The sequence below is a fragment of the Apostichopus japonicus genome, chromosome 9, assembly GCF_037975245.1.
Source record: "Apostichopus japonicus isolate 1M-3 chromosome 9, ASM3797524v1, whole genome shotgun sequence".
Lineage (NCBI taxonomy): Eukaryota > Metazoa > Echinodermata > Holothuroidea > Aspidochirotida > Stichopodidae > Apostichopus > Apostichopus japonicus.
Window position 1 is genome coordinate 23,069,934 of NC_092569.1, and position 17,051 is coordinate 23,086,984.

Genomic DNA, 17,051 nt, shown 5'->3' on the forward strand with positions numbered 1-17,051 from the left:
GTCGGAATATCATTCATATTTGTTATATTTCAACCACAGCAGTACGCTTTAAATATTTGCTGGGGTTGGTGTTATGATCAGGTGGTATATCTCACTTAACCAGGAATTCGGAGAACGATCATTTTTATAGTCGGGACAATCAAGCAGATGACCAAATAAACAAGCACTACATCATATTTTACATAGAGGTGAGTGAGAAAAAAAAAGAAAGCTATGCAGATTAATGTTAAGTTAGTGAGTCTGATTGAATACGTACCTTTGGCAAATATCTAATTAAAGGAGTCTCCCAGAACCCTGGTTATATATGATCAACTTCGCGTGCATGTAAACGCTTCTTTCATTATCGAAAGCAAATGTATCATCTAATTGTTTCAATGTAAGGATATTGATTCAGGAATAAGAAGGGGACATATTATGGTAATTTCGGTTGGTTGTTTTGTTTGTGCATAAACCAGTGCGCTTTATTCTGGAAGTAGAACTGATCTCTCAAACGTACTACATAAACATCCAAGAAAGTACGTCGAAACATATACGATGTCGTTGCTAGTTAAGCGATGTCATTACATTGCCACTTACTTTTATTCAATATAATCGCAACATTTGGAATGGAACATGACTAGTCAGCATACTGATGTATTTTTTTAAATATATTTCATTGCATAATTTCATTGCATTCTCAGTGCCATTATTACTGATAACATTTTAAAAGACAAGTTTCGAATCCAATGCAATTATCGAAAACAATTGAAAAAGTGTCAACGCCATCGAATTCTTTGTGCTGGCTGTCCCACTGGTAAAATGGTTCACCGTTGTTTTGTATTTTGCCCAAAAATATAGTATTGCCTTAGAAGGCTTATTAGTGTCTCTTTCCTTCACTTCGATCTTTCAAATACGCAAACTTCCACTATAGCTTCGATATGTACTTCCATGTTTAATATATGCTATTATATCGCCAACCGTTTCCTGTCCTTGTTACCTTGAAGACTTCATATCCACTACTTTGATCATTGACTTGGCTGTATTTTCATTGTTGTTGTTGTTATTCCGCAATCAGAACCGTGAAGATTCTTCCAGAAGATACCGCGGTAATCGTTGGACGAGTAATCCCCATTCAGATTGGAGTAGCCGCAGGAATAGAAATTTGTCTCATAAACCGGATTTTTGTTTCGGCATCTTCTATAAGGATTATAACCACTACAGCCATCGCAATAATAACATTTATAATGATAATAATAATAACAATAATAATAATAACAACAATAACAGCCAGAGTAATCGTAGCCACCTGTAGCTACGCGGTCGCTGAATGAGTAGCAGTTGCTGGTAGAGCCCGTGCTAGTATCGTCTGGATACCACCAGCCACCTCGGTGTTTTTCTGCACAGTCGAAGGTACTCGATCCATCATTGTCTTCATTGTGCGTACTAAATCGATATCCTGAATTTGCTCCCATAGCATTGTTAACTGGAAGGAAATTAGCAAATAATTAATGAAGGTGTTTTCTTGTAAAATATGAAGACGTTTCCTTTTTTATAAATGGACATTATTATGTCACTTTGAAGTCGTTTGCTGTAGTTGTCGGGTATATTTTTTGTTGTTGTTTGTTCGTTTAAGTTTGGGCTTACGTAATATTTTTGTTTTGGATTCAAGTTTGCGGATTTTACTGGAGCGGTTTCAATTCTGCCAATTCGTCTGGGACCTCATTTGCGAACATCGTGAAGTATTATAACATATTTCTTTATGTGCAGTGTATATTGTATTCATATTAATATTTCTCTTCCTTCAACAAATATTAATTAATAATATAGTACTGAGTGTCAGATTAACAGAAATGTAAAAGGTGCACTTGTTGAAATATTCACTCTCGGCTTTTTGTAAAATATATAGTTTTGACTGTTCAATATATGCTAGGTGTTCAAATAAGAGTGAGAGAAATAAAGTGTTTGATTGTATCATTCATGTCATCATCTTCTCTCGTGATAACGTCTTATATTTCATACTGACGGATTACTTTAATTTGATATCAACAAACTAATAGTTTACCATATGATTAAACATTTCTAACGATAAAAAATGCGGCAAATAATTCTCATTAAGAATGTAACACATACAATTCGTCTCGACTGATCTCACAAAAAAGTGTCCGAATTATTTGATACTTTTGTTGCTATTATTGTAATATCATTGGCCTTTCAATCAATGTCATGAAAAAATATTGCATGGTCAAATGTAACTTAATTTTCTTTTGTTTGGAAATGATAAAGTCGTTCTTTAAGAAATTAATTCAATTCACTCTTTAATAACATATTTCAATCACAAAGTAAGCTGAAATGCTGCAGCGGTTCTTCGGTTGTCAGACTTGTTAATATTCCTTTATGTTTTAAGCTCGACATTTGCAAGCAAGCAGACGCTACTAACTATATAAGAGTGGTTCATATCATATATTATGATGTTACAACAATATATCATTTTACCAACACGTGCTAATATGCAAGGCAATTGTATAATGAGCAATGCGCACGGGACTGTAAGCTAAACGTCTAATACAGTTTGACATTAGTATATACACTAGATGTATAACATGACCTGAGTATATATACGAGTACAAATCCAAGAGTGTGATTACGACTACAGGTAGTTATGCTAGAATGATATTACGTAATAACTACAAGTATGCGTATGATGAACATTTAGCACAATACATACCAGCATTTCCATTGTAGCCACGCAACGAGAGTTGGTATTTGTCTCCCTCGTTACTGATACTAAAAGATGAATAACGGCTGTGGTATGTTGATCCTTCCGTGTTTGTCTTTTCTATTAGGAGTTGGTAGGCTTTTTGATTTGTCAATTTGTATATTTTGTCGTTGCCAATCCAATGATCTCCCGTTGGGATCCCAAACCCGTTTTTGTACTCATTCCAGTTTCGATAAAAGCTGACGGAGCTACTTGTACGTCGTTGCAAAATCTAGAATGAAAATCAACGAGTTTATCGATTGGATGTGAGTAATATATGAAATATCTCATTTGTACTACAATAATTTAGATAAATTGATTGGTGAAGGTCAATATCCGATTGGATTAAAGCGATAGGAAGATGGATCAATTGAATCAAATAATTGAATTATTTAATTAAAATGTTAGTGAAAGAAGTCATGTTATATGAGAAAATAAAAAGTTAACATGGTAAAGTTCTGTTTTTCAAAAGTTAAAACTTACTGTCCAACCACCACTAGACATTTCACAATAGACTTCAAAATTAGAGCTTCCAGCGGGATAAATGGTATATGCTCCGTTATTTGTTCTGTTTGCTGCGTAAAGATCAGAACAATCTCTCGGTCCACTGCGGGTACATGTAAGACCATCGCCTTCAAACCATTCGTTACAGTAACATCTACGGACATCCTTCCGCTCCTCGCAGGTTGCGTCTGCACTACAACTGTAACTCTCACTTGTAAGTACGTTACTGTTGCAAGTTATCAGTAAGGAACAGTCAGAATTGATGTATGATTCACCTTCCTGGAAAAGATAAACGTTAAACGACATATTCCAGTGAAAGTAAAATCAATGTTTATTTGGTACAACGCTTGGTAATGCTCTTTGAGTAAAACTAAATGTCTACTACTTCATGGTCATGAGCGTTTTAAATATGTTAGGTGAAGTTCATCATTCTGGGTGTAATTGCTTTGGATGCCTTGTACTTTGCTAGGTCTCAATTATAAGACTTTTGCTAGAACATGTAAAACCGAAATAAAAGTGAAAATCAATATCATCAATCATCATGAGAATTTAATAACAGATACAATAAAAAGTAAGGTCAATCAATTGCAATCCAAGATTTTAAGTTATAGTGTACTTTTCATGTTATATATTAAGACTTGTGAACGGCATCAAATAAACTTACTGCTAAAACGACGCCTTCCCCTTGAACGTAACAGCCACATTGCTCTATAGGTATGCAGCTATCTCCAAGAATCATGTGGTTTTCTGGACAAAGACATCTCTCTGGATCCGCTGGATCCGGTATGACACAATCATTTGGATTCTCACAAGTTCTTTCACATGTATTGTCAAAATTATCCTTGTTGGATGAGCACCAGGTGAAGTTTAAATCTGGGAAATTAAAATCACAACAAGTTAATCATGGCTTAAAGTGTTAGCTCACTGTTACGACATTACGTAATTAGCGAATCGTGTTACCATCGTAATGCTCTGGCCGCTCGGAACCTTTGCTGATTGTTAACATAGGATTAAATGTAAGCCGGATTTTTAATTGTTATGGCTCATTCAACTATACTCATTTATGTCACAAACAAAAATAATATTACATTTTCAAGTATTCGACTATTGGATCAATCAATATAGTTGTGTATGAAAATCATTTCCTCCATTGAAACTTTTACTAAGCATTCTTCAATTTCCGTTTCGAGATCAAAGATTTAGAGAAAATATTTTTATAAAAAGTCTAACCTGTTATTCCATAGACAACACCAAGACTTGTTATAGAATAATTCCCCCATTCATCGGCTATGCGAAAGTTGTCGTATGTCAAGGAATATGACTGGCCTGCATAATTCTCTAGCTCGATGCGCAGCTGGTAATTCTTTTGGTTTATCAAGTGAGCTAACTTTTCATTACCTATACGAAATTCACTGCCTAAGAAACCAATTCCGTTTTTGTAGTCGTCCCAGGTTCGATTAAAACCGATGGATCCATCAAAACGTCGTTGTATGACCTGGAGAATTAAAACAATATAGGTAGATAACTATCGGATAAATTTCATTAACTTATGATCTGAACCTTATAGCCAACATTTGTGGCTCACCTCAATAAATACGAATAGCATAGAACATATCTGTGATGTTGCGTTTCATCTTATCCTGAAACACATATCTAGATTACTAGCCTAGTTGTGCAGAGAAAAAATAAGTTTTATAATCGTATTAAATTTCAATGTAATTAATCTGGGTAGTTTTGCTTCCGATATTAGGCTTTAAATATTCATACATCCTACAAGGTATATCATCCGACACACTGTAAAACTAATATTGACTGAAAATTCTAATGTGTCCTACAAAGTGTGTCTTGAAGAGTAACGTGTTTACGTCTTGAAATATATTACTTACTGTCCAACCTCCAGATGAAGTGTTATGATCACAATATGTCTGAAATGGTTCCTGATACTGGTCAGGTTTAATCAGGTATACACCGGATTTGGCGTAGGTAGCAGAGCATTGGTTAAGTACTTCATGACAATCCCTTGGATACTCCGGAGTTTGGAATAGAAAATACTGCAAGTCTAGCACCAAGATAATGTAAAGAACAAGATGAGAACAAATCGTAAAACTATTGCAGATACACTTCCATATGTAAAGAATTATTTCAAGAGAAATATAATATATGGCTACATTGCAATAGTTTTGTTTAAAAACACAAAAAAAAACATGACGTTGTAATTACTATGAACCATCAGAAAATGTATTCGATCATTTTAGGCTAATATTCATGGAGGCTAATATAAGCAAGTATATTTTATTTGAAATGAAAATCTAACGCAAAGAATTACCGTCACGATGTGGCGAAAAGGTCATAGAAGCAAACATGATAAGTGATAGCTTTCCTTGACATTAGGGTATGGTTTGGCCCTGTTTTCACCTGACAACAATCTAACCTTCATCAGCACTGACCTGAGATTTGAAAGTGCCATATTATTGAACGAGCTTACAGTATGAAAAATCTAAACAAAATGCGTGTTTTGTCCCTTCTGTTATTGTTACTTGTCATTTAGCCTCTGAAGAATATCCTGCTAGGATCGAAACGTCAGGCCAACTTACTTTGCACAAATGACGAACAAGTATGAATTCATATAATCGGAAATACCTTTATTGCTTGAAATAAAAATTGACTAATGACTTGTATTCTTTCCTTTTTAATTAACCCCAATCAGCGCTAAAAATACTTCAATACACAGTACAAGGAAATTATCGAGAATTGTAAATCATTATTTATCTTACAAATTGGAATAGGAGAATGTACCACATATGAAGTACATCTAGATGGTTCTTTTCTAAATTAAACTTTTTTCCGAACTATTATTTAGATAACAAATTTATGTTAATTGGTTAGTTCTCGGTAGTTTATATAAATCGTTACTCTTACAGAACGAAAACTTACTTGAATCGTTGACTCTTGTGCTTGACGATATCTGAGGTAGCAAACAATTAAAGGGAATTTACGATTAAGTAAAGTACATTCTAAAGAAACAATATCGAGTTAAGAATGTTGTACGACGGTCAATGTATCACAATATACAGGAGATATGCTGATCTAGTACACCTTTACTTTAACAGGTCCTATTATTTTAAGGTAAAATATACAGTACAGAATTTAAGAGCATTTGATTCAAATAAATGAACTATTTTCAACTGATTATATATAAAAGGTAAAAGAACGGAAAGAAAATATCACATTCCAAATTCCAAGCAGTAGTAGAATGTTTCGCAATCTTAATATTTATTTAAGATTGATTTTACTGCTTATAAGCATAGCTAAGATTAGAAGGAGGTTTTATAGAATAACATTAATTGTTTGATGTTAAATATGATTCTAGGTCCGTTTGCATGTCTTTTAATTCTTCTTATTCTCGTTAATATACATAAAACAATAATAGGTCACTATACACTAACTAATTAAACGATCATAATTACGATAAACAGATGAAATTTATCAATCCCTGTGCATTATGCTAATCGAAATGTGAATGACATATTATCTGAGAAAGCGGGAAAAAAGCTACAATATGTTATTGAAAGAAAATTAAGAGTACAAACATCAGCGTTATCTATGGATTGAAAACAAATTAAACCTTTGCAAAAAACATAGTTGATATAATAAGGCTTTAATCAATATAGAGAAACTTTAAAGGCCGCTAAAGTTGTTTGGCATGCTCTCAAGTTGCATAGTATTGACCAATTAATTTAATTTAATTTAACTAATTTAATAAAAATTTTGTAATTTTTACCTTTTACCTTTTCGCATACTAAGAGCATCTCTTAAAACGGTTATTTTAAGATTTATGACGTTTTGCAATGTGATCGTGTCTCTCATACGCTTCCGTAACCTATTAACAACACTTAAAGGTCTATATTATGCAGAAACGATGCAATTCAAGAATTCAAGAATTCAACATTTTCTGTTTGGAAACTTAAATAAAAACAAGTGAAATTATTGCCGAAATTCGAACTATGTGCAAACGTACTCTAGTTACAATATTCATCAAATTGTATTCTATTTTCACAATGGAATACTTTATTCTGTCCTCCTTGAAAAGAAATGAAGAAAATTCATGATCCGTAAAACATTGATCTCCTAGTGGTGTTCGTATAGTAAGCTAAGTGCAATTATCTATAGCGGGAAAGTGGATATATTATGCTAATGAGGTACTTGAACACTGGGACAACGTGCAATTTACCCTCAAAAGCTTGAAAATAGCCAAGTTTTGAAAATATGACCCAACAAAGAGCCATAAAAATGCATATTAATTGAAAATTCATCCGTTGGGAAGAAAAGTATTGTTTGTTTTGATACGTGCAAGCCACTTGATTGACTTGTACAAGCATAACAACACAATAGATCTTTTTTGTCTTCAACATCACAAAACACGTTTACGTTTTACGTCCCAGCTACTGAAGCTAATTGTCAACATTCGTTCGTCTGAAAGCTAAAACTGCTACAACAGCTTTTTGCGACAACAACTTTTGCTTTATCATAGAAAATATGTCGATCTTTTTAGAAATCTTGTACTCAGAACGTATGCAATAACTAAGGCTTTCAATGTATTTACATTATGCAGAGTTATCTGTAACCTACGAAAACATGGGTAAAGTTATATTTTATATTTTTATAAATGAAAAAAAAAACTTTATGATCGAAGTAGAAAATATTTGTCAAAGCCTAACACTTGTATGTCGATTCACACTTAATCAAAATAACCTCATGTATAGTAAAAGACAAGTTAGCGTTTCCATAACGAAAACTGTTTAGATTACCCTTTGTGCACATCAGCAAAAATGGATACTCTTTCGGCAACTTCATGTTTACTGTATCTATTTAAGACAGAACACCATTCTTGGAAGCCACACAACATCCCCGTGAACCCAGCTCCCATGAAAACACATCCTTGTTCATAACAAAATGTGCATGAATATTTGTTTTCTACCTTTCGTTGGCGTAATTCTCTGAAGTATTCTAAATCAAGGATAACACATATTATAATAACGACACATATCTTTCTTTTCTTCTCTTGATATAAAAGGAAGTGTCATTTGACGCCTGTGCGCAAAGCGTTGTATGAAAGAAAGTTAGATATAACTTTGAAGGAGGAAATAAATCAGATATATTGCATAAATGCCCGATACGTCGAAGTCAGTAAAACATCACATTTATCCTATTGAATATAACATATAAGAATTAGTCAGTATTTTATTTGTGCATTGGTTCAGGACAACTCTTACATGGTTTACATGTGCTGAGATTATCTGATGACTCGTCAATTAAGTATGTTGGGAGATAGAAGCTAATGATATACGAGTCGTGCAAAATTGTTCTTCAAAAAAATATTTTTGTCAAAGTAGTTACGAACAATTATATAAGTGCATAAGTAAACGATATCTGTTAACTTTAAAAAAAATGATAGGTAACTGTTCAACAGTCACATCAAATTTCAAACATGACTGTAAAACAATTGTAGAACAATTTTTAGAGTTTCTGTAAAGCTATATCCATTTTAAAATTTCTTGACAACCAACATCCTCTAGATTCCCTCAAAACAGCACGATTTTGAATAATAGCCGGTCTTGTCTACGTGTTCACGTGTTGTATGGTAAGTTTTCAATATTTTTAAATTATAGACTTTGCAAGGAAGAAACGAGGAAATCATGGATGCAACCCTGTCTTGTCGACAACGTGGCAAAAAAAGCTCTGAATCATCAATTATAACCTTTCTACAGTTTTGTTCTTTTAAAAAAACAGAATCAGGAAATTTACAACGGAAACGCACAGCGTGAAGGCATACGTATTTATTTATTGTTTTGTCTAGGAGGATTGAGTATTGTTAATAAACAAGTCTGTTTTACTATTCTCCTTTTTCTTGACGTTGGTCTGGTACAACTTTTAAATACAAATTCTTAGCTTCAATATTTGTTTATTATTGTGGACGATCTTTCTGATGTTATAGGCAGAATTTCAAAACGAACAACGTTTCACATTGACTTTTTTGTATTATACTTTATTCTCAATTTCTTATCACTTTTCATAACATTGAGGTTATAATTTTCGTACTTTATTTTTAGTTTTAAAGCGGCGTTTCGTGCAAACTTGTTACAAACATGTTGGCTATTGGAATAACTATATTTAGTTGATGATTATTACATTGATAGCGTCAAAATCATCCATATGATAATCGCACATGACCGAATCGACAATATTATTAACAGATGCATGTGTAATACAATACAATGACCACCAGAAGGAAACAAGACATTGGAGAACAATCAGTGTTACCTTAACCCGGAAAATCGTAAGGGAAACAATTGAAATTAACAGGTTGATACATTTAAAAGAAGAAATATTAAGATTGACATTGCTTGGTCATGAAAAATACAAAATACAGAATTATTAAGATAAACATTTTGTACATAAAACTATTAGAGACGATGTATCAGTATTGAGCTAGTACAAAAGGGGTTACTTGGCTTACAAATATCGGTTTCCTTATTACCTGTATCAAATATAAGGTGTGTTGGGGATGTTTGGCAAATAATTGTTGATCCTTGTAAAAAACATTCGTTTCCTCTGGTGTATTTGCATGATGAACTGATCAATATTTATTCGTTCGTAGGCCTACGTGCTTGTTTTGAATAGTGTATTACATAAATGCGTCTATTCTGTTATGTTTTACGGATACCTGCCCAGAGGGCAAAATGAAAGTTGTTGTCAGATATATATACATTGTAATACTTAACATATTAACACTTTTGTGAACGAGAATTTAAAAGTGCTTGGAATTCTATAATTTTGAATTGATCTAGTACTGTTTTTGTAGTGTAAACTTGATTGTTAAATATTGCACACATAAACTGTTACAATACTGAGGTTTTCTGAGCTCGTTTTGTAAAAAATAGACAACATTTAAGCTAAACTGCGTAAAGCTGCCATGTTTATGTACACGAAAAACCCATCAATACATTATGTTCACATGTTAAACGTCTGTTTATTAGGAATTATGCTTATTTCGAATAATAAATCCAACAGATTGATAATATCAGTATAAAGTTGTAAATATAGCAAGTTGGATATTAAACTGATTCAAAAGTGTATTTATCATTTCTGTATGCATATTTATTCTTTAAAAAATCAAAAGCTGAAATTGATCTTTTTTTTTCATACTAGTTGGGCAGTCATTTTGACGGAGAGATACACTTTGTATTCGGAAAATATGAAATTTTTCTTGAATTGACAGAACAAATTGTCATCGTGAAGGAATAACTTCACAAGTTGTTTTATGATATTGTTACTTGTTCTATACATTTTCATTTTAAGCTTCATGCGATATTTTCTTTGATTAATAAATTATTGGTTAAATTACAAGTTAATCATCAAGGCACTTTTCCTAGCGTAGGTTAATGGATACTTAATCATATGTAGGGTTTTGAAACCCATATGCTCTCGTTACAAGACCGTTTAGGTTTCTTGTGAAACAATTTATAGAGTTTTTGTAAAGCTATATCCATTTTGAAAATTCTTGGCAATAAAACCTCGTCTAGACTCAATAAAAACAACACGATTTTGAATAATAGCCGTTCTTGTCTAGGTGATCACGTGTTGTATGGTAAAGTTTTCAATAGTTTTAATTAAAGACTTTGCATGAAGAAACGAAGATATGATGGCTTCAAGCCTGTGCTGTCGACAACGTGGGAAAATAGCTCTAAATCATAAATGACAACATTTCTACAGTTTTTGTTCTTTTAAAATACAGAATCAGGAACTTTACAACGGAAACGCACAGCGAGAAGATACATACATTTATTTATGTTTTTGTCTGGGATGATTGAGTAATGTTAATGAACAAGTCTGTGTTACTGTTCTACTTTTTCTTGACATTGCTTTGGTAAAACTTAAAAAAAAAACTTTCTTAGCATGAATCTTTCTTTCTAACTGTCGGTTAGTAGACGCACTTTTTGATGCTACAGTCACAATTTCAAAATTAAAAACTTTTCACATTGATTTTTTTTATTTATACTTTATTTCCTATCACTTTGCATAACATTTAGTCTATAATTGTCTTACTCTATTTGTATTCTTAAAGGAAAGTTTCGTGCAAAATTCTTACATGTATGTCGACTATTTGAATATTCACATTTAGTTGATGATTATTACATTGACGTGCGTTAAAAATCATTCCTATGGTTAACGGACATGACCGAATCAAATACATTTTTAACAGATACATGTGTAATACGATGCTATGACCGCCAGAGGGAAAACAAATCATTGGAGAACATACAGTGTTACCTTAACCCGCAAAATAGTAAGGGGAACGATTGAAATTAGGAGGTTAATACGTTTTAAGAAGGAATATTAAGATTGACATTGCTTGGTCATGAATAAAAAAGTTTCAATATGAACTGCAGAATTATTAAGATAAACTTTTTGTACACTAATGGAGACGATATATCAGTATAATGCTAGGATAAAACGGTGATACTTGGATTTTAAATATTGGTTGCCAAATTACCTAAATCAAATATAAGGTGTTTTGCAGATGTTTGAAGAAAAAAAATAATTGTTGATCATTTTAAGTTACATTCTATTTCCTCTTGGGTATTGTTTTATGATGAACTGATCAATATATATATTCGTACGTAGTAGCCTGTATTGAAGAGTGCGTTACATTAATGCGTTAATTGTGTAATGATGTACAGATACCTGCCCAGCGGGCACATATCCAAGTTGTTGTCAGTTATAAATTGTATGACTAAACATATTAACAATTTCGTGAAAAGCCAATTCTTAAGTGTTTTATTGCTCTTAGATGAACTGTTACAATACTGAGGTTTTCTTAGCTCGCTTGAAAAAAAAAATAGTTAATTTGCGTAAGGCTGCTATTTTTATGTACACGAAAAACCTATCAATACTTTAATTTTGACATATTAAACAATCTGTGTATAAGAATTTTTTTTTTTTTTTGCGGAATACTAAATCCAACAGATTGATCATATCAGTTTAACGTTGTAAAAATAGCAATTTAGAAATTAAACTTATTTAGAACTTTAATTATCATTTCTGTATGCATATTTGTTCTCTTAGAAAATCAAAAGCTGATTTTTATTTATTTATCATACTAGTTCGGCAGTAATTTTGACGGAGAGATAAATGTTGTATTCGTAAAATATGAATTATTTTATGAACTGATGGATGAAATTGTCATCGTGAAGGAATAACTTCTCAAGTTCTTTCTTGACATAGTTAGTTGTTTTATACCTTCGCATTTTAAATTTCATCCGATATTTTCTTTGATAAACAAATGATTAGTTCACAAGTTAATCATAACGTTAAATTCCTTAGCATAGAATAACGGATATTCAATCATATGTAGGGTTTTGAAACCCTTATGCCCTCGTTACAAGACCGGCTGTGCACTCCATATGGACGAGAAACTTGTTGTATTATAAACAGATGTGTGTGAATTTGAGATATATATAAGTGATAACATTTAAACATTTCAATATGTATATGCATTTTGTATGTTTCAAAGTTATTCTCTAAAGATATTCGTCTTGATTTTTTAATAGTTTAGCCTCTAAAAAGACATGTCAAAGAGAGATGTTCTGCCTAGTAAAATTATTTTATAGATTTTCTTTTTACGCGTTTGTTTGATTCTCAAAAAATCAATGATGTAATTCATAATTGGGTATCAACTAATGATACATGATGGACAGTACGAACAGTGGGGCTATCAGCAGAAAATATAAGGGCAAGATAATAAATGCAATAAAGTAATACAGAGAGATAATTGTGTGCAGAATAATGCTCGATATCGCACAACATTAAAAAAAATATATCAAAGTTTCAAAAAAGTTAGATTTGAATACAGCCGATAGCTCATTAATCGTAATATTTCTACTAATACTCCAGGTAACAAGTCAGAGCAGGTAGACCGTTGTTATATTTTATATGTAGAAAAAAAGTAAGTCTTTAATCTGAAGTTAATGAAATACTGAATTCCAAATTGTAAATCAGTGAAAAAAATATACAAGTAAAACAAATCAATTCAATTTTACTTTGAAGAAATTAATTTTATTTTATTAATATTTTAGAGACTTACCCGAAAACCACTCGAGTTTAAAAGCAATAACACCGCAAAAACCAAAATATAGTTGCTTCGAAGTTCTGCCATTGATCCAAAATGAAACAGAGAAAAGGGTGCAGAAATAAAGGAGATACTTGCTGACCTTCTGAGAGAGTGACATAAGTAATGAACGTTAATTCGTTACCCAAGGAGGGACGTTCATACGTACGGATGTCCAATTACACCACGTTATTTATCAGTCGGTCACATTTAAGATCCATAAACTATGTAATGCAATCTAGTGTGTCACATATAGACATCTGTATATAATGTAAGTGTCATTACTATTACAGGATAAATATGTGCTTTTTTTACATAGAAGCTCCTATATCTCGAATTGTTAGTTAGATTTTAAGAACTCGCGATTCAACCACAAGAAAAGGATAAGAAAGGATAAGGATATAGTTGTTTACATCTCACAAAATAAATGTCAAATTATCAGTATTTTGACCATTACTGGATTTAATTACTATATTTTCATTATCTAAAGCTTACCATATATGTTTACGAATTAACAAATATTAAGTCGAATATAGAAGGCAAATGATAAGCACTAAGAACCGTGTTTGTTCGTCGTTTATTTATATAAGACATCATGCATACAAAAGACGCTCTCAACGTATTAACATACTTTAACACCAAATCGCTCGGAATCGTGATATATCAATATCAAACACCACCTTTCGGATATAAGACGAATCACAGGGAAAGTAATTTCTGCTGGCCTATCACGGAATAGAGTATTTCTGTTTAACAATGTGGTTCTGTTCTTATTTACTGGGGTGTTAAAAAGTGTCAATAATTTGGTTAAACAACAACAATAATATTGTTTTTCCACCCGATATTCATGGCTCGTACAGTAACTAACTACTATTCATGTCCTGTAACAAATGTTTTAAACACAGAGTAGTAATTACTGATAATTATTGATACAAGGTTGTGGGACATAACAGTATTTGCTGTACCAACTATTATGTGAGAGTTCTTTAACACGCGATTCGAAAATGTAGTCGTATCTAATCGTTTAATGCTATCAGTAAGCCTGTGGGTATACCGGAACATTGCATTTCTTCGTTCTCGGAATGACGAATTGGCGTAGTTTAAAGAGAGTTATGAACTGGGATCAAACGGTACAGTACCTACTTTACTTCAAACGCATATCTAGTACAGTGACTACAAGTGCCACGTCTAACACATGTTACTACTGTTCAAGTCCCACAACCGTGCATCATTAATCATTACTTTGTGTTCGTAACACGGTAACATGTGTTACAGGTGGCATCAGTACTTACTGTGCTAGTTATGAGTATCGGCTGTTTTTAAACATATTATTATATTATTTGTTTCAATATCACTCATGCAGTAAACTGTTGAAATGATACAATTCACTTTAAATGATCATGATCAGGGACTACCTATTCATTGCGCAAATTGACGGACGCCATGTTACGTATTATGATTCCACGATACCTTAACTGCTTTAACTTTACACAATCATTTACAGGGTAATGTCTTCTATTGTCATTGCTGGCATGTACAAGCTACTATATGCTAAACAACGTGGCTGGCAACATACGATACTTAACGGAATCTGATTGACATATAAACCGTATGATAACACGTGATTGAGCCACGTAGCAATGTTCCACGTGTTCGATATGACAACATCACAAGGAAATACATCTTTAATAATGGACGAATCGTTGCTGGATTCTTACTACAATTAGACAAAGGCACATTGTTAGACGTTATTATCTGTGCCGAGAAATCGGAGTCATACTTCTTATGTTAAAGCATTTATCAATCGTTTATTTATCATCACAGATGAAACAAAATACAAAATATTACATATAAGAAAATCAAATAATTATAAGAACAAATCAAGAATTGAAAATAAACAACAAGTGTACACTGAGATAAACGGAGACCTTATACAAAGTCTGGCCACCGTGCTAGAATAAAAAAAACGTATTAGGTAGGGGAGGGAATAAGCAACAAATAAAGGTTAAAAGAGACGAGTAGACTAAGTATTGCACACATGAGTAATCATGATTGAGTAAGGTAGAGTTTAAGACTCTTCCTAAAGATATTTACTGTACTAATTTCCTTAATAATATTTGGCAATGAATCCAAGAGATTAATACCAGTAAAATAGATATTATTACGAATAAAAGCAGCACTGCGTGTATCATGGTTATGAATGTCAAATTTATACTGTATGCAGTTACTTATTGTATCAAGTAGAAGATTATTTACAAGGCGAAACATGCATACACCATTAATGGTCATTACATCTAGTTATTTGAAACATGGGTGGTATATGATAAATAAAACCACGTTGTACATAATGCGTACAGCCCTATTCTTAAGTTTATGTTCATTTGTAATAGTATAACTGTGACCCGAACCCCACATCATATTAGCATAAGAAATTACCGGCAAGATCAGTGCATTGTACAACAATAGAACAACTTTATAATCAAGTACATCTTTAAATCTATTAATAATGCCTATAGACATTGCTACTTTGTTACATAAATTGTTGTTATGCAATGTCCAATATAGATTCTCATGAATAGTAACTTCTAAACATTTGGTACTTGTCACTCTCCTGTTAATACTATTGCCCCTACTGCTAGGTCTTTATGATCATAGAGAATAGTGGTATCATCAGCAAACATTGTAACATTTAATTTGTCAGAAGAACAATGATATCATTCATATAGATCATGAATAAGACCAAGTATAGATCCCCGAGGGACACCACAAATTACGGTTTGTAGACTAGAACCTGTGGAGTTAATGTTCACATACTGAGTGCGATTTTTTTAGATAGCTACAGATTCAGTTGTGAACCCTGCCTCTTCGGCCATACGTGTACAATTTATGTAAGAGTATAATATGATATACAGTTTCAAAAGCCTTCGACACGTACAAAAATATGCCAATAGAATACATTTTATTATCAAGGGTATATGTTACCTTATTAACAACATTCGTAGGAGCCAATAAACGTAGAATGTTTCTTAAGGAAGCCATAGTGATTATTATCACGAATGATGTATTTACTAAGGAAATGTGAAATTATGTTATACATTAATCTATCTAATACTTTATAAAGAACAGGGAGTACAGATATTGGCCTGTATTTACTAAACTAGGATCGCCGACTTGAACTATTGGAATCACCTTGGCATTTTTTAGCTTGTCAGGTAAACACCAGTTTCTATTGAAACATTAAAAATAAGGGTTTCAATACCTGCAATAGAATAAGAACTTGCTTTAAAACATAGAATGAAATCTGGTCAATGCCCAGGCTCTTCCCACTTGGCATTGAAAGAATTACCTTTCAAACCACATCAGGGTCAGTGGGAGAGAGGAAGATTGTATTTTTATTATAAAAATTCCCTAAACTAATAGAATAGTTAAACTTGTTATTGTTTCTTATTTTGCTGGCCAATGATGGATCGACATTTATGAAATAAATATTAAAAGCTTTAGCAATGACTTGGGAGTCACTAGTTTTCCCCGCATCGGTCATAATGTGACAAATATTTGATTTATTACTTTTTGTCTTCAATAAAGTATTGATCACGTCCCATATTTTCTTGACATTATTAACGTTAGACCTATTTTTTCGCGAAA

The 17,051-nt window shown here is 32.5% G+C and overlaps 2 protein-coding genes across 2 annotated transcripts in view; one reads left to right on the forward strand and one right to left on the reverse strand.

Annotated features, from left to right (window-relative positions):
* The window catches only part of LOC139974004 (uncharacterized), a 222,187-nt gene that overhangs the window by 154,123 nt on the left and 51,013 nt on the right, over positions 1 to 17,051 (forward strand). The gene's annotated exons all lie outside the window — the stretch shown is intronic.
* LOC139974002 (uncharacterized) lies at positions 531 to 13,513 on the reverse strand. Its single transcript, XM_071980914.1, has 8 exons — positions 13,383 to 13,513; positions 6,173 to 6,203; positions 5,125 to 5,297; positions 4,469 to 4,733; positions 3,903 to 4,111; positions 3,218 to 3,517; positions 2,705 to 2,966; positions 531 to 1,462 (listed from the first exon to the last, which is right to left on the reverse strand). Exons 1-8 carry the CDS (start codon positions 13,452 to 13,454, stop codon positions 1,005 to 1,007), a joined length of 1,770 nt encoding a protein of 589 aa, XP_071837015.1. The 5' UTR covers positions 13,455 to 13,513; the 3' UTR covers positions 531 to 1,004.